The 18,587-nt window shown below is 42.6% G+C and overlaps 1 protein-coding gene across 1 annotated transcript in view; it reads right to left on the bottom strand.

Annotated features, from left to right (window-relative positions):
• The window catches only part of LOC118373768 (TBC1 domain family member 9-like), a 30,070-nt gene extending 11,956 nt beyond the window's left edge, over window positions 1-18,114 (bottom strand). The window contains exons 1-9 of the mRNA XM_052486804.1: window positions 17,124-18,114; window positions 9,084-9,194; window positions 6,022-6,140; window positions 5,218-5,446; window positions 4,859-4,935; window positions 4,561-4,745; window positions 2,454-2,661; window positions 1,032-1,238; window positions 493-672 (exon numbers count right to left, since the gene is read on the bottom strand). Of these exons, the coding sequence (XP_052342764.1) occupies window positions 493-672; window positions 1,032-1,238; window positions 2,454-2,661; window positions 4,561-4,745; window positions 4,859-4,935; window positions 5,218-5,446; window positions 6,022-6,140; window positions 9,084-9,194; window positions 17,124-17,244 (1,437 nt within the window). The 5' untranslated portion in view covers window positions 17,245-18,114. The remainder of the gene's footprint in view (window positions 1-492; window positions 673-1,031; window positions 1,239-2,453; window positions 2,662-4,560; window positions 4,746-4,858; window positions 4,936-5,217; window positions 5,447-6,021; window positions 6,141-9,083; window positions 9,195-17,123) is intronic.
• Between the last annotated feature and the right edge of the window lie 473 nt (window positions 18,115-18,587).

Raw genomic sequence — 18,587 nt, 5'->3', positions numbered from 1 at the left:
AAGCAATACAATTTGATTTGAGGCTTGGGAAAAGCCTCAGGTTACTTACTACATGCAGAAATTGGATTCCCAATGGCTTATTCAGCATGCAGGTATATACACGCAATTACAGTTTGTTACAATATTGTGTCACTGTAAATAAATGTATTCAACTCAATTAATTTAGTCAAAGTTCAGTTCCATCAATCATTTACAATCATTCCAATTCTCTACTATAGCATCTTCTTGTGTTCAACCACATGTTTATTTAACTAGGCAAGTCAGTTAAGGACAAATTCTAATTTACAATGACATTCCTACCCCAACCAAACCCAGATGACGCTGGGCCAAGTGTGCGCCGTCCTATGAGACTCCCAATCACAGCCGGTTGTGATACAGCCTGGAATCGAACCAGGGTCTGTAGTGACACCTCTAGCACTGAGATGCAGTGTCTTAGACCGCTGCTCTACTCGGGAGCCCCCAACATGTGAACAGAACATTCAATGACCGTACCAGTTTGGGGTTGAACTCCTCCGGCGAGCGGCGGCGGTACATGGTCATGAGGGCCTGGGTGGCGGTGGGCACGCTGTTGTCATTGAGGTTAAACTGGCGCTCACCCTCGGAGGAGCCCTCTGAGCCCAGACTGCTGCGTTGGGGACTGCTGGAGAGGAGAGAGCCCTGCTGGGAGTACACCTAGAGGAGAGAGAGACACAGATTCAGGATCAGAATTAGGAGATTGTTAATGCAACAAATTATCATGAGTTTATCATAACAACTGTTCTGAGACTTGTGATGAGATGACAAACTAATAATACTGAGAATACACCTGGTGGAGAGCAGAACAAGTCCAGGATCAGGGTAAGGATAGTTAATGCAGTGTGCTTTATGATAAGAGCTGATCAGAGACCTGTGATAATAATCATGCTAAGTATTTACTGAAGACCTGGAGTAGAGGGAGACTTATCAGCAAACTTGGGGAGCAGTTGTGGAAGAGTATAGACCTAAATGATGTACAACATCCTAGATATACAATGACGTAGATGTGCCCTCACCTCATCGTCGGAGCTGTTCACACTCCCGGTGGTCTCCCTCTCGAAGTAGATCTTGGAGGTGGTCTGCTGCAGGAAGTCAGAGATCCTCTGGACCAGGAAGTCCCGGTCCTTGAGGTTGGCGAACAGGAAGGTCATCCTGTTCTTGGTGCTGATGGACACTGGGCTGGGGAAAAAGTTGGAGCTGTCTGCCTTCTCCACTATCGTCACCTGGGAGGGACAGAGACACAGAGGTCTGTCACAACAGATATGTAATTCATGTATCAGTCACAACAGGTATGTCAGTCACAATAGATGTCAGCCATATGTCAGACAACAGATATGCCAGTCATAACAAATCAAATGTTATTGGTCACATACACATATTTAGCAGATGTTATTGCAGGTGTAGCGTAATGCTTGTGTTCCTAGCTCCAACGGTGCAGTAGTATCTAACAATTCACAACAATACACACACATCTAAAGTAAAAGAATGGAGTTAAGAAATATATAAATATTAGGATGAGCAATGTCAGAGTGGCATTGACTAAAATACTAGTAAATTGAATACAGTATAAAATATATTATATGAGATGAGTAACGCAGTAAGTAAACATTATTAAAGTGACCAGTGATTCCATGTATATTGGGCAGCAGCCTCTAAGGTGCAGGGTTGAGTAATCAGGTGCTAGCCTGCTACCACCCGGTTGTGTCAGACAACAGATACGCCAGTCACATGTCAGTCATAAGATATGAGGATGCAACATAAGATATAAATCTCCTATTTCATATGAGAAAGTGTTCGATGTAGAACACCAATTACAGTAACCCATCACATGTGTATGGATTTATTTCACCATCTAACCACATAGGTCAATATTCTCATGTGCAATGACCTAAGGCCAACATACCATACCAAGCACACAACAGGTTTCACCATATCAACCCACATACTAGGTGACTGAATTGATTCAGTGCCACACATCGTAACACTAGACATTAGTAGTCGATCCACGTTCTGCCCTGCCAGCGATTGGTAGTTTAAGATGGCTGATGGGGATAGGATGTGACAGGGTGGGTTTGGGGCGATGGGGTCCTGATTGACATGGCAATGGCTGGGCGAGGGGCAGCCAGTGACTAAAGCAGATTGGGAGTGACAGCCCCTACTAGAGTGTTAAGCCGGCTGCTGCTCTTTCCAACTGCCCTGCTAGTAACCCCCTACAGCAGCACACAGCACAACTTGTCAAAGGTAACCTTTTTTTCCTGATGGAAAATCTCAAATCTATAGTGGTCCCACATTGACTTATGTCTTGGCATCATCCAACAAGTCTAGTTCAACGGTCACCAACCCGAAATCCCAGAGAGCTCCAGTCAGTGCAGACTACTGCTCTGGGCCAACACTAAGCTCCAGGACTATCACCAGAGCCTGTACCCAGCCAGACTCACCTCTCTTAGGGGGATGATGAGGCTGCACAGGGTCTCCTCCTTGGAAGTGAAGCAGATGTAGTTAGTGGAGACAAACATCTGGCCCAGGATGTGCATCTTGTTAAAGGGGGTCCAAAGGGTGCAGCCTGTGTGTCCGTCCAGCTTCTCATCCTTGGGCAGACGGAACAAGGCCCGGTAACGCTCGCTCTTAGCCCTGGCATCCAGGTCCCTGGGTGAGACAACAAGGTTCAAGAGATTGTCTAGTCTAGAGACGGTCAATAATCTAATTCGGAACATAATCTGTTGTCTTTAAATAGCAGCAGTAAATTGAGACTAACTGTCGGTGCAGTTCTTGACACAAACCGGTGCGCCTGCCACCTACTACCATAACCTGTTCAAAAGGTCCTTAAATCTATTGTCTTGCCCATTCATGCTGTGAATAGCACACATACACAATCCATGACTCAACTGTCTCAAAGCTTAAATCCTTCTTTAACCTTTCTCCTCCACTTCAGTCTATATCATGGAAAGAGAAGGCATTCTTAATGTTTTGTACACAGTGTATTTCCATACAAATGTATATATTCCAAATACCTTTACAAATGTATGTCACACATTAAAATGTTTTTTTTTTCCTTTGGATGAAAAATAAAATGTAAAAAAAAATCAGGTCAATGTAGTGAAAGAGCAATTTGCAACCAAGTATGACAGTATAATACTACAATAGACATCTATATAGGGCAACGGTTCCTACTACAATAGACATCTATATAGGGCAACGGTTCCTACTACAATAGACATCTATATAGGGCAACGGTTCCTACTACAATAGACATCTATATAGGGCAACAGTTCCTACTACAATAGACATCTATATAGGGCAACGGTTCCTACTACAATAGACATCTATATAGGGCAACAGTTCCTACTACAACAATATACATCTATATAGGGCAACAGTTCCTACTACAACAATAGACATCTATATAGGGCAACAGTTCCTACTACAACAATAGACATCTATATAGGGCAACAGTTCCTACTACAACAATAGACATCTATATAGGGCAACAGTTCCTACTACAACAATAGACATCTATATAGGGCAACAGTTCCTACTACAACAATAGACATCTATATAGGGCAACAGTTCCTACTACAACAATAGACATCTATATAGGGCAACAGTTCCTACAACAATAGACATCTATATAGGGCAACAGTTCCTACAACAATAGACATCTATATAGGGCAACAGTTCCTACAACAATAGACATCTATATAGGGCAACAGTTCCTACAACAATAGACATCTATATAGGGCAACAGTTCCTACTACAATAGACATCTATATAGGGCAACAGTTCCTACTACAATAGACATCTATATAGGGCAACAGTTCCTACTACAATAGACATCTATATAGGGCAACAGTTCCTACTACAATAGACATCTATATAGGGCAACAGTTCCTACTACAATAGACATCTATATAGGGCAACAGTTCCTACTACAATGGACATCTATATAGGGCAACAGTATGAGTAGTAGTTAGAGAGTTGGAATCTGTCTTGAGGGAAATACATTTGAAAGTCTTGGGCTAATGAAGCAAACTTGGGTGTTCAAAGTTAATAGCGCCAGTAAAAGTTCAGATGTACCTAAAATGATTATGACAAAGTCGTGCTGTAGATTTAAAGAATGCAAAAGTGTCTGTGAGCCAAACTACTAGAAAGGAACCCAGTTTAAATATACTACCAATGCCTCCTCAGCTGGTTTTCCTCCAGGCACGTTGGAACAAGACTATACATTTCTTTCCTCTGAAGTCATTTTTGTTGTTTGTTGGTGGTCTTATGTAGTCATTTAGTTAAGTCGTGGTATATTGTTTATTAAACTGTGTAAAACTTACAATGTCATGCAACCACATGGAATTGCTGTGAATTGTTATAAGTCACCCGCAGCAAAGAATTTTGTGCAGCATTATAAATGACTACATCTCCCCAGAAAACCAATCCTCCTCAACTATCAACTGAACCTATTGAGGGGAGACCAACAAAAATCTATCAACTACAACATCCAGCCTCACCAAACCTTCCCAGAACCTCCCCAGAACCCCCTCCACCAAACCTCACCTCTTGAGGGCAGACACCTTTTTGGGTGTCTTCCTTTTGAGTTTGGGCAGAGAGCGGTCCTGCTCAAAGCCCTTGTTGTCAAGGAGCTGTCTCATGGCGATGTTGGCCAGTTGCTCCATCAGCTTGAAGGTCTCATTGATGTTGAGGAAGACCGAGAAGACGTGCTCAGCCACCCGCGTGCTCACCTTGGCCCGAGGAATGGAAGCATGAATGAAGGTTAGAGGGGTGTATGGATGGATAAAGACACGTTAAAGCGATGGTAACATGCAGTATAGTTGATATGATTTACAAGGCTCACCTTGACTGCATCGGGGAGGAGGAGTGTGGCGCTTTTCTCCAGCTGGGTGATGTCGGCCCAGCGGATCACCAGCTTGGCTGAGGAGGGAAGAAAGAGAGACGGAGAGAGAGCGAGCGAGAGAAAGAGAAATTGAAGATGGTTGCATTTATACATTTTTGGGTTGCATAAAAGCCGATTGTTTGAAATATACATCACCTCATCTTAAAAAAAGACATTGTATCCACACAGAGAAAATATCAAGGGGCTGTATTATTTTGGGACTTCTGAAGGGTCTTCAAAAGCTATGCATAATCAGTAGGTAGGACTAACCAGGTATGCAGTGGTGTGTGTACCTGTGCCAGCATGCCAGTGGACCCTACCTTCTTTCCCCAGCAGGTAAGAGTAGAAGCAGATGTGGTTGATGCTGAGGTAGAGCCAGCCCTGCCGGGGCACACGGCCCTTCCAGTAGCTACAGGAGTAGTAGTTGACCAGCTTCTCCTCTTCAGGCATGCCAAATAGCTTACGGAACGTACAGATGGCCTCCTTGAATTTGTCAGTGTCATCGTCCTCCTTCACGTCGTGGTTCTTGTTGTACTCGGCGATAATACCCTGGGGGCAAGAGAGAAATAGACTGAGTGAAGGACTTTGAGAGAGACAATCAATAAAAGTTCAACAATTCATTTTAAAATAGAGATAGCTAGAAAGTGAGAGAGTAAAATAAATCTTATCTGGCTAGCTTTTGTAATCTATTCATTGAGTAAGAACTACTTTATCGGAATACAGATACATACAGAATCTGATTTAGAGGCTGTGTCAGTAGCTGGACCTGTTCTTAGGTTACAATAGTAAATATAGCCGGGCTTTGTTATTTGGCCCCTGGCAGGAGTTATTTTGACAATACTACTTTGACTACATGCTAGGCTAATATTACACCTGGCATGACGAACATTTCACAGTCAAACGTGATATGTTTCAATATCCAAACTGTCAAAATGAATTGCTGACAACCACCATTACTATTGTCACAAAAACCATTACAAAAAGATTTGTGAAATTCCACAAAGCCCACCATGCAATCCCTCTAAACACAAAACACAACCAACCTTCCAAATCCCAGAGAAGTCCATACTGTTTCTTTAGAGACAAGCATCTGCTAAGTGACTCATATATACACTAAACAGTACCTGAACTTTGCCCTTGACAAAGGTAGTGATGTCATTCTCGTTCTCAAAGATGGACAGTGTCTGCAGGAGGTTCTGCTCCAGCCACTCCCAGTGCTCTGTGATCTCCTTACGGGAGCACCCTATGGAACGAGGGAGGGGAGAAGAGATGGAGGAGGAGACAGGGGTGCATCAGGGAACTTCATTACAAGAGGCTCCCAGGAGAATGTGGAGGCATGGAGTTTCACCCATTCATTTTCTTTGAGACATTACAGCATGTCGACTGAGACGCTCTTCATCATTCTTACAATTGTATGCAAATTTAACATGTTTAGCATACTTGGAATCCAAACCTACTCTTCTGGATACTAAGTAGTATGGAGGTACATGATTCAGGACCAGTGACAGACGAGGGGAAAGACAGTACAGAGAGCAGTAACAAGCTGTTCAGACGGCTAATCAAGACTACTAGACAACCCACCAGGCTATAAACCTAGGTGTTATTTTAGACTGACCTAAAAAAATAAATTTAACCAGGCAAGTCAGTTAAGTACAAATTCTTATTTACAATGACGGCCTAGCAACAGTGGGTTAACTGCCTTGTTCAGGGGCAGAACAGATTTTTAAACTGTTAGCTCGGGGACTCTAGCACCCTTTCGTTTACTGGCCCACATCAGACATGTGCCCAAATCAGCTTTTTAATTACCTTAGAAATATTGTCAAAGTGTGACTATTCCTCTGTCAAACCCACACTGACTAATGCATGTTTTTATTACTGACAGGATTGTAATTGCAATAATCAAGCCTATCTGGTCTCCTGTCCCTCAACAAAAAAACATTGGCCAGCTTTAATTAATTCAGAATGCAGCAGCACGTGTGCTTACAAAGGCCAGGAGGAGAGCACATACACACCACCTATTTTAAAGTCACTGCATTGGTAAGCCAGTTAGTTTTAGAGTGGATTTTAAAATTGCTTTATTGATTTTTAAAGCACTACGTGGGTTTGCACCTGAATACATGTCTGATATCTTAACAGCATATGTGCCGGGTTGTCCCTCTGATCCTCTGTCACTGGCCTTTCAGCTTTTCCAAAGGTCACTCAGAACCACAACGTTTGGTGAGGCTGCCTTCAGCCACTATGGTCCTGGCCTTTAGAACAGCCTCTAGACATGCTTTTACTTAGGGTTCTTTTAATCATCTTCCCATATATAATCACATGTATTTTAATGCATTAGTCTCATGTGTACTGTTATTTTAAGTTCTCTTAAATGTTTTATCGTCTTAAATACAAATAACTATCTTTCTCACCTTTTATTTGTTAATCACTTTTAAACGCATCCTGTAAGAAATGTGCTATATAAATAAAGTTTGATTAAATCTAGACAGCCCAGCCACTGACATTACTTGGCCATCCCCTATGCTCGGCCTACATTTACTACCACACATATGGCGATAAGCTCATGGCTAGCGCGCTATTGGCTAATTAGCTTCAGATATGTTACGATCCTACTTAAAAAGGTGAAATAATAATGCCCTGCAATACAGCACACCTTAAAATCAAGGAGAATTTTGAATAGTATTGGCAGGCAAATCCTTATTGGTGCTACTGTGGCTACTTGTTAGCAGCTACTTAGTGGTAGTGAAATCTGAGAGCCAGTCCAGGCAGAGCCTGCTAGCACAGAAACCTCAGTGTCCACTACCGTTAGAGGCCTCATCCGTCATCCATCTCCCCTGTAAGTAGCCCACTGCTGCTCATCTCTTAGCTACATTAGTGATGACGTCTGGCAGACAGACTGCTCCACGCTCCCTCTGTGCTGGAGGATGGGCGGATAGGGAGAGGGGAGGGAGGAGTGGTTGCCATTTCAAGGCCAGCCCTCAGGAGTCTTCTTCTCTGGGCTTCCATTTCAGAGAGGGTCTTCTCTCCAGTTTCTTTCCCCTACTCCTTTTTCCATATGGGACCACCCACTAAGGCAAATACACATGCTCGTAGTCACACACTATACCCCCCGATAAAGCCAGATTGAGCTACAGGCCTTTCTATTATAATCATGGATGCTGTGTGTGAGCTAGACTTTCCTAAGTCAACTTATATTATTTTGTGACTAGAAAAGTCCAATTGGTGTGATACAATTTGTGTTTTGATCTTATTATTTCCGTGATCATTTCATTTTGGGTCATACAATGTAAAATAAAGTTATTTCTATGAATATTATAAAAGTTTACATTCTAATACCGACTTTGTCATCAGTCCTTTGTATTGGTCTAGACGAGATGTCTGACAGATGAGACTGACTCACAAACAAAAATGAGAAATCAAAACATGACCTACCTGGCACCCGTGACCCCCTAACTAAAACTAAACTCAGGAGTCATAGTCAAAACCGTTGCAGTGTGCGTGTGTCTCTCCGCTCTCTCGCCATTCATTTAAAAACAGAGCCATTGTTCCTTACATCTGGAGAGTATAGTTCTGAAGCCTCTCCTTACTTACACAATGATCCCTCTTTAAAAATAAATCCTTTCTTTCCTGTCCGCTTGTCATGGGTCCGTGGTATTGCATTATGGCTCCTCCAGAGTAATAAATTATTTGTGTGACATAACTGCTCAAGGAAAGAGGAAGGTGAAGATGGGGGTTTCTGTGATGTCACAAACCATTGTAACTAGCCAAAAGAGGTGTGATGAGATAGCCTAGTTGGTTGAGATCGTGTCAGTATCTTACATTTACAGCCCTGAGTTATCCTTTTAGCTTTTCCATATAGGACATTAGGGTGGTTAACCCTTTAACATGCAAAGAGAGAGTGTTAACAGATTAAGTCAGCAGATGTAATGTAAGATTTACCATGCTAGCTAATTAACAAAAAAAAAGCATGACAGCCCCTCGTATTTTGAGCGAATCACCATCGATTCCCATTCCTGGTATCCGTTTCTCCCCAGTCTAGCCCTTTAAGAGCAGTGGGCCATGACGTGATGCTTGGCATTAGCAGGAAGTGAGAACATGGTGCAGGAAGAGAGGGCCTTGTGTGCAAAGGGGAGGGGGGAGAGAAAGAACGAGCGAGAGAGAACTAGACACAGACACACACAGTACACACCATGAGCAATGATCCAGTAGATTAGGGAGTCAGGTGTCTGGTAAAGGATTCTGTAGGGGGCCACTCGAGCACTGGAGTCCAGCACCACGTCCAGTGTTCCCACCAACAGACCTGCGGTGGGAGGAGCAGGGAATACCGTGGGTTAGGGAGGGAGACACTGTGGGAATATCATGATCGTCTATACAACATTGTTTGGACGTTGAATAGATAATGCATTGATTGTCTTGAGGATGGAAAATAAAACCTGTAAGTGATCCAAGAACTTAAAAAGCAAATACAAACAAGTCATGAATCCTCCCCCTAAAAAAATATACTTCAAAGCAAAAACCCAACAAAAGAGTTTCTGTTTTAGCCCATTTCAGACACGTAACAAAGCAGCCCCCTCCACCATGTGAGACAGCAGACCGTTCTGGGACATTAACCCTTGTTAGACCACTTATGCTCTCCTCGAAAGGCCCTTGATGGAGCCCTCTGGCTATGAGATCACCACTTATGAAATAGAGGGAGGAGGAAGGGGTATTTAGGGCTGACGGGCAGCCTGTCCTGACTGCTTCATGCCCAATTTATATTATAGGACAAAACCGAGCCACAAACCAGGGCTGTGCCCGTATCTACAAAGCATCTCAGAGTATCAGTGCTGAACACAGATCAGTTTAGCCTTTTAGATCATAATTAGATATGTTTATATGGACAGGTGGGGGGGGGACCTGATCTTAAATCAGCACTCCTACTCTGAGACATTTAGTGGATGGGGTCTGGGCTGGCCTGGTTACACATCCACCATAGTTGCTGGAACTGTGCTGGAAAAGACACAATGAAGAAATATCCCAGCCAGCACAGTACGGTTCAGGTTGGCACTAATGTGTGAATCTGGTATCAATGTTCTTGTATGGAGAAGTGGGGTGGATGGGCAGATGGCACAGAGCTCAGATTTCCCATGTGACAGATCGATGCGGAGAGAAGAAGGTGAGAGTAAAGTCACCTGGAATAAAAAGGACAAATCCCCTATAATCTAATGACCGAGGGATGAATCCCCTATAATCTAATGACCGAGGGATGAATCCCCTATAATCTAATGAATGAGGGAAGTGGAGAGATAAAATGGACAGATTATTGAGTCATGACAGCTGAAAGAAGCCAATAACTCCCATCTCTTTTAAAGAGTTGTTTTATTACTAATGCTTATTATCTCTGATACGATACAGTAATAATACATGACTAGTGTCTAGCTACTGTCTATTGTAAACCACAAGATCATAAAATAAGAAGAAACTGGTACCACAATTCCCCCAAAATAAATAAATAAATATATATATATATATATATATATATATATATATAAAAATAAAACACACTTTTTTTTGTAAGTGGAGGAAAAACATCTGAAGTGATGAATACGCTAGTCTTGCTGAAAGGCCTTTGTTGTGAATAGTGATAAGTCTAGTTTTTTTTATGTCTTGGGGTCTACACTAATATGTTGTCATCAAAGTTTGAGTGGAAATGACACTCCAACAAACTCAACCTTTGATAGAAAGAAGCTTTTTGACTGCCATATTCCCCAGTCACCCCGAAACTATTCCCTATTGGGAATTTTACCATGACAGCTTTTTGCCAGTGGCGCATCAGACGCATAGAATTCTATGAGTCACACAGACCGAGATAGATGAAAAGAGCAATATGGGGAGAGAGGGGGACAGAGACAGAATCCAAAACGGGCTGTCTGGATGATATTATTCCATCCATACATGATGTCTGCTGGAAGACTTCTGGGATACCACTCATCTCCACTAGCTGCTCTAATAAAGACATCTGAATACAATTACATCTATGGGGATTCATTTCCCTCTCCCTCCTGTTCTCTCTCTTTTAATCCTATGCAGGGCGCAATCAAAGGTTAGGACGAATTCAATGAGAAGTGCTTAAATAATGATTAAAGGCAAATAGATAATTAATATATCATTAACATGTTAATTGAATATGATCAAAAATGGCTGTATAGATCACAGTGTGGGCCTTTAAGAAGCAGTAAGGGCAATTCAGGTTTTACACTGGATGGTCGTAATCAATATGGCCGTTGGTTCTGACAGGTGTAAGGGCTTGAGATTTCCCATCTGAACTAGGCCTATACCTGTAGTTGCACTCACCGTGAACAAAACCCAACAGACACACTTTCAACTGTATCTTCACATTAGTCACCATTGATAACTGTACAGAAACGTTATCATATTTATTTGTTTCAAGTGTTAACTGCAATGGCAAAAGCAGAACAAACACAGAGCCACAGTACGAAATCACGGGGAAATAGAAAATAAATTAGATGGGAGAGAACAGAACAGCTTGGCCGATATGCAAAAGGTTTGTGTGTTAGCCTCCATTTCAAAGGGTTAGCACAGACACCGAAGCTGTTGTTACTTGGGGCTGGCTAATGCAAGGATACAGGATCTGGGCCTTTCTGGCAAACATGTTGTGGGCATATAAGGACATTTTCAGTTTCAAACTTCAACCGGTTGTTTCTGTTGAACAGTGTTAAATCCAGTTCTGCACCCCCAGGGTTGCACATTTTTGGTCTAGCCCAGCACTAACACCACATTCAACTAAGAACATGATGAGTGGACTAGTTGAATTGAGTGTGCTAGTGCTGGAACAAAATGTGCAACCATGGGGGTTATCTCAAGACATGGAGTTGAAGAACACTGAACAAATACCTGTGAAGCACCTCTCAGTTGGATAGGCAGGGCATGACCTGAACCCAGCGGTGTTGCAGGGATGTGTGTTAGGGGTTAACACAGGAAGCACAGGGGTCAAGCACAACAAAAGAGACCACTGAGGAGTGAGACCCACTGAAGGATGACACCCACAACATCCTGTGACTTCCACAACTACATGCAACCTACAGCTCAAACCTCTCACTCCAAATAATCTGCACAGTTAAGATAAACAGCAATGGAGAGGATTAGTATGCACAGTATTTTATGAAGAAGGAATTAGTGCACCCTACATCGTGACAATATTATTTGTTTTGAGGAGAGGGCTAGTATGCACAGTATTTTATGAAGGAATTAGTGCACCCTACATCATCGTGACAATATTACTTGTTTTGAGGAGAGGGCTAGTATGCACAGTATTTTATGAAGGAATTAGTGCACCCTACATCATCGTGACAATATTATTTGTTTTGAGGAGAGGGCTAGTATGCACAGTATTTTATGAAGGAATTAGTGCACCCTACATCATCGTGACAATATTACTTGTTTTGAGGGGAGGGCTAGTATGCACAGTATTTTATGAAGGAATTAGTGCACCCTACATCATCGTGACAATATTACTTGTTTTGATCAGAGGGCTACTTTCCCTGCTTTCCCCCTCAGAACACATGATCCTCCACCATGCTATAATAACAAGAGTTAACATGAGCTACTGTACTGTGGTGGTTTGTAATGGTGAAGAGAAGGCGGACCCCAGACCTTTAGCCTAGTGTTGACCCTTTAATCCATAACATGAACTTTGGGAAACCACACAATTGTCTGTGACTATATGTTCCTATACATTTGATTGTACTTTCAACACCCCCAACGTAACTAACACACACACACACACACACACACGACCAAAGAAAAACAAGACGTACAGAAACTAAGCTCCAATGATGAGAAATGCTTCCTTTGTTGTGGGTGGGGATGGAAAGAAACGAGCCCGAGTCTACATACAGTAGACTGGAGAACAGACCAGCATCATGTGATGTTTTGGACTTTTTATAGATTGGAGAATCCAAGAAACAAGGTCAGAAGCTGGGCTGCCTATTGTTACTTAGCAAAGCTCCATTCTTTGTTCAGTTGTGACGGCTAGTTCCTACTTTCCACTCAAGAGTGGGAAAAAACACCATCTTAGAGCAAAAACAATCGGTCTCCATCCTGCTTTCTGTTGGGTCTATTTCAGTGTTTCATCTGGAAAAAATATATAGCAGTGGAGGGGAAGTTCCGATGGGGATTGAAGGGTCCCACCCTTGCTTTGGGGGTCTGGGTTCCCTGCCAGAATTTTTTTATGGAGAAGGACTGAGAAGCTCAGTACTGGTGACTTATTAAAAAATGACTTTCTACTGCAAAAATGCAATTATGCTGACACCATTTCAAATATAATTTCCACCTCCAGAAATGAGCGCAATAACACATTTGTAAAATTATTTTGAAAAAAAGATTTTAACATATTGGACAATGCATATAGTCTATGCATGGTCCATATTATCAGGTATGCTATTAGCAATAAGCATTATCACTTGTAGCCCAACTGATGCAGAAAAGAGCAAATAAATAGGCTGAAGCATGGGACTACCTGTCTGCAGTTAAACTAATTGGTTAATGATTAGCCCAATAGGGTAACTAGTTATTATGCATAAACACAGTGAATATAGTGTAGAGCTAGCTACCTGGTAGGGTAACCCAGGGTAACACACTTGAGGTAGGGTGGTGTTTTACCTCAAAACTATCCTACAATTGACCAGTGTTACATTTATCCCAAATATCCCCAATGCACTAAAAACTGCCTGGTGCAGTTCGTGCATATTTAGGAGTTGAGAAATACACATGCATCGACTGCTTGTCAGAATGCATGTTTCCCTCCTTATGGCACTTGTAACTTGAATGTGCCATGAGAATAATATGCATCTTGCATAGAACACACAAAAACAAGCAGACTATAAAATATGAACTATTCTACTATGGGGTTACCCAATTTTTATATTCATGACTTGTTTGTTTGCAGAGGAAAAGTACATGGACTGTTCTAGCATTGGCAGAAATATTTTCTCATGTTCCATATTGTTTTGGACGTGGTGGTAATGATTTTGCTGTGGAGCAGCACCACAGCTAAATGGCTACAGAGGAAACACTGGTCTATATTCTCCCAAGTATTGACACTGCACCTAATCACCCCACTGGCTGAGAATCAATATTGTTTCAAATAACAAGAACCTGATACGAAGTAACACCATACATGTTATTTTAAGTCATGTTTCTCTAACCTAACCCCCTGTAACACAGCTGTAGTGTTATTCCTTTTCTTCTTTCCCAAGTCTCCAGGTCAGAGGTCACCAGATAAGATAGATAACGTAAAGCAGCAGATGATAGTGTGGGTAATGTTCGATGGTCAAAGAGGTCGATGGTTAGAAGTCTAGTCCAAGTGTCTATTGAGGGCGATGTCATCAGGTCTACGTGATGTTAGTCACCCAACACATGTAGGCCTAGTAGAGTTTCAGGTCATAATGACTCCAAAATGTCACACTATTGTGAAATGTTAGGTAATATAGGTTAGCTTATTGTCCCTTGGATAGTGTAATGTCTGCATTGAAAGTATCATATGGTGAATAAGCTCCAATCCAACATTTGGGGTGGAAGGTAGCCTAGCGGTTAGAGCATTGGGCCAGCACCCGAAAGGTTGCTAGTTCTAACTCCCGAACCGACAAGGTGAAAAATCTGCCCATGAGCAAAGCACTTAGCCCAAATTGCTCCAGTGTCGCTGTAGATAATGGCAGACCCTGGCAGAGACACCACTCTCTGAGGGTGTCTCAAGGAGAGTGGGGATATGCAAAAACAAACATTTCCAATTCACATGCGTATTAATACACAATTGTACAAGAGGGAAATAGAAAAAAATATAAGCACCTACCAAATTACCATAGTCAACATTTCACAATTGAAGCTTGACATTTTTCAAATCTTATGACTTAAGATTGATTTTAGGGGAACTAGTCATCTATAATGAAACTGTACTATTTTTTTCTGTTTCTCAGTCTCTATAAATCAATTAAATTTAAAAAATGATCATGTTGACTTTACCTCATATCAAGTAGCCTCATAAATATGGCTATAAATCAAAAAGCGTTGGCCCTGGTGCCCTTCCATATGCCCCAGGAGGACCAGGTGCTCACTTGGCTTTCTCTCTCTGCCCGCTGAAAAGGGGTGTTTACTGGGCAGTGCCAGTCATTGTGCCCAGGCTCTCTCTTCTCCTCAGCAGGCCAACTGGCACACCACACGGTCCGCTCAGTATTCACATAACAATGACATCATCACATATCACCACCGCACGCTTTGTGTCGCTATCCCGAGACAATAGGGAGAGGCAGAGTGTTGTTTCGGGGACTAACTTTCAGTCGCTGGCATGCAGGAAAAATTAATATCGCTGTCCTTCAGTAAAATGTCAGCGAAATGTCTTGTTGCTGACCAATGAAGTGAGATACTTGCAGGGCATTTTGTCTCCCCTTGTCATATTCATTACTGGCTGGCTGACACTGAAGAGGGAGTGACTGACTGGCACTGAGGACAGCAGCACACAGTTCAACTCTCTTTGACCCACCATGACTGCGACGGCCAGTCTAGTCAAAGCAGGGCTACATAGATACTGTATAGAGAGGGCTATAGATATATTCATACAGAGTCATCTCTATGGCTCAGAGTCAAAGACTTGGACTGAATCTACTGTACCTTTAATGAACCCGACTGACTTTTCAACTGATCATGTTCTATCCTTTTTTTAACAAGGTAGCATCATTCGCATCATTCTCAGAGCTGAATCCAGGTCAGCCTGACTGGGATGGCACCCTATGCCCTACATTATGCACTACCTTTGACCAGAACCCCATGAGCCCTGGTCAAAAGTAGTGCACTACATAGGAAATAGTGCACCATTTCAGATGCAGACAGTCGCCACCACTTACGGTCCATAAAATGATTGCTCCTCCCTTATGTAGCAGTCCTCCTAGTGACTGTGGACTAATTTGGATGGGAGTGAGTGAAGAGGAATAGAGGAGATGAGTAGAGAAAGGAGAGGGAGAGATGATTCAGCATGTACTACTCCTGCCGGGAAGAAAGAGTGTGCCTTTGCTCTGCATGTCTCCTTGTGTATGGGTTGTCTCGGTGGCATTCAAAATTCAGTACGGGGAATGACACGTCACCAGCCATTTTAACATTGTCTGGGCGTGCTGGGCTCTAATCAATCACAGGTTAATTTCCATTTATTGGAGCCTTTTAACAGTCCCAAGTGCTGGAATTTGTCTTCCCTGTCAGGGGAGATGTGTCCAGCCTTATGTTAGCTAGCTAGTAGCCTAATGAGATAACAATTGGAGTGAACTAAGCACAGTCAATGATTATCTATTTAACAAATCTATGCATTTCATTCCTTGTTTTGTTAATGGTTTAAAGGGTATATAGAAGGCTTACTCTTTGCAACAATATTCATTACAATTTTCCAGGATGACCTAAAGTACAAGGCCTACATAAATAGCCCAGATCTTGGGATGCTGATCAATAGGGTACATTAGCTGCTGAATGCCCACTAGCTCCATTGTATGTATGTAATTCTATGGGAGGTGGTCTATAAGCATACAACAATGGCCCTATGACTATTCTGAGTCTAAAACCTTATTCAGATAAAAATCACACCTGCATTTGTCGAGTTATTGTAGCTCTCGAGTGGCACAGCGGCCTAAGGCACTGCATCTCAATGCTAGCGGCGTCACTACAGATCATGGTTCGATCCCGGGCTGTATCACAACCGGCTGCGATCGGGAGTCCCATAGGGCGGCGAGCAATTGGCCCAGCGTCATCCGTGTTATGGGAGGGTTTGGCCATCATTGTAAAATAAGAATGTGTTATTAACTGACATGCTTAGTTAAATAAATAAAATATATTAGTAGGGGCTATTAGGGTCACGTGTATATTCATTCATACAAGTCTACATCCCCTCATGCCATTGTCACCCGAGTGACCGGACCTCTATCCCTCACTACGCATGCAATCTTCTCTTCATCACTAAACATCTATGAGGCATGAATAATCTCCCAAACCAAGCGAGAGACCCGGTCAGAGAACAATACTTTGGCTTGGCACTGCTTGCATCACAGCTGTAATAGCGTTAAATAATCCTAGCCAAGTATATCTGAACTCGACGATAGACCATTCGTGGAGTTGAGCTATGCTTGGCTACAATAATCTATGATTTGGAGACTGGGAGAGAGACGCAGAGCAGAGACAGTTATATGTATCTCACCCGCTAGTCCTCCTCTGCCGTCCCCGTGGCCCTTGCGTTTCTGGAGGATGAAATACGGATTTGCTCGCTCGGTTATCCACAACGCACCCGCCTGCAACACCTCTTCAGGGTGCACCCACATCTTCGTCCAGCGGATTCTAAAAGCACATCAAATCCAGCTGATTCAGGCGGTGCCTGTCAAATTAACTGGAATGCTGGTTCGGTCAGTCCAGGGGCTGAGGCTCGATGCAGGTCCACCGAATAACACGTACAATTGGACAAGGACAACTTGGTTACAGTGTAGGTATAGAACTATGAGAGCGTAAAGACCCTATTTATTCGCTAAAAACACGCTCTCCAAACTTCCATGCACGGCCGCGTGAGAGGTGATTGGATTCCAGCCGTGTACGCCAAATATGCAAAAAAAATGTGTGCAATACAATCAGTGGAACTAAATTACTAGGTGGCACAATAAAGCAGGTTTCGCATTAAAACAACCGAATCTGACAGATTTCTGTAGGGATGGATCTGAGAGCGACACTTCGGTTCAGTCTTTGTTGTTTATTATCTGTGTTGTAACCGCTGTCAGGTGGATATCGCCGACGAGTCCTCGTTCATCGGTCGTCAGATATTTCAGAATGAGCGATGGTTGGACGCTAAATAATGTGGACACAAGCACGTTATATCCATTAGGCTATTTACAACATACTATCCAACATATATGTATGCCGCCTGCCTCCACATCGAACAACAATGTAATTTAATGCAACCCACTCTCTAGCGCCGCTATCCGCACAGCTCTGTATCAACAACACGCGTCATAGAGTGGCCACATCGTTACGTCAACTCTGTGGGAGTTGTTTGTATAATTATAGCCTAGGCCCTACGTGGTAATAAAGTATAATTCAAATGACTAAAGTTGTTCGTCGATATGACTTGGCTACTGTTTACAAATACCAAGTGTCGAAGCTGTCTTCAGGCTCAAAGCTGTCACTGCTGGCTCTTGCTGTTTTGCATTTGTTGTTTTTGCCACCTGGTACCAATTAGTGGATCAATTGTAATGGTTTCCATTGTTTCTTTCATCTGTACTTTATTCTTTAATGCAAATATCATCAAAGCAATTTTATAAGCAAATACAATTGCCATAACTTACACCTATGTCCAGTGGGTAGGAGTTTTACAACAACATGCCACACACATTTGGGGTTTCTTAAAATCTTGAGAAAGGGGTGTTTAAGAATGAAAACGTTGAATTAATAAATTCCCAGTTAGTCAGAGGGCTGAAAAGGTACACGAAAATAATATCCAGTTTCAAACATCAGTTCCTTCAACACCACACACACACAAACCTGTCAGACACGAGTCAACAAATGTTTGTGTGTCAACATGTTGGGTAAATATGTGGGAGTTGATGGAGATAGAAATGGTTTATATTCCACAACGTCTCTCTGTCTACAGTATGTGGTCCATGGTCTGCTAAAGGCC

Source organism: Oncorhynchus keta, chromosome 29 (assembly GCF_023373465.1).
Source record: "Oncorhynchus keta strain PuntledgeMale-10-30-2019 chromosome 29, Oket_V2, whole genome shotgun sequence".
In the NCBI taxonomy this organism is placed as follows: Eukaryota; Metazoa; Chordata; class Actinopteri; order Salmoniformes; family Salmonidae; genus Oncorhynchus; species Oncorhynchus keta.
The sequence above is the reverse complement of the archived record's forward strand: the minus strand, read 5'-3'. Positions and strand labels throughout refer to the sequence as shown.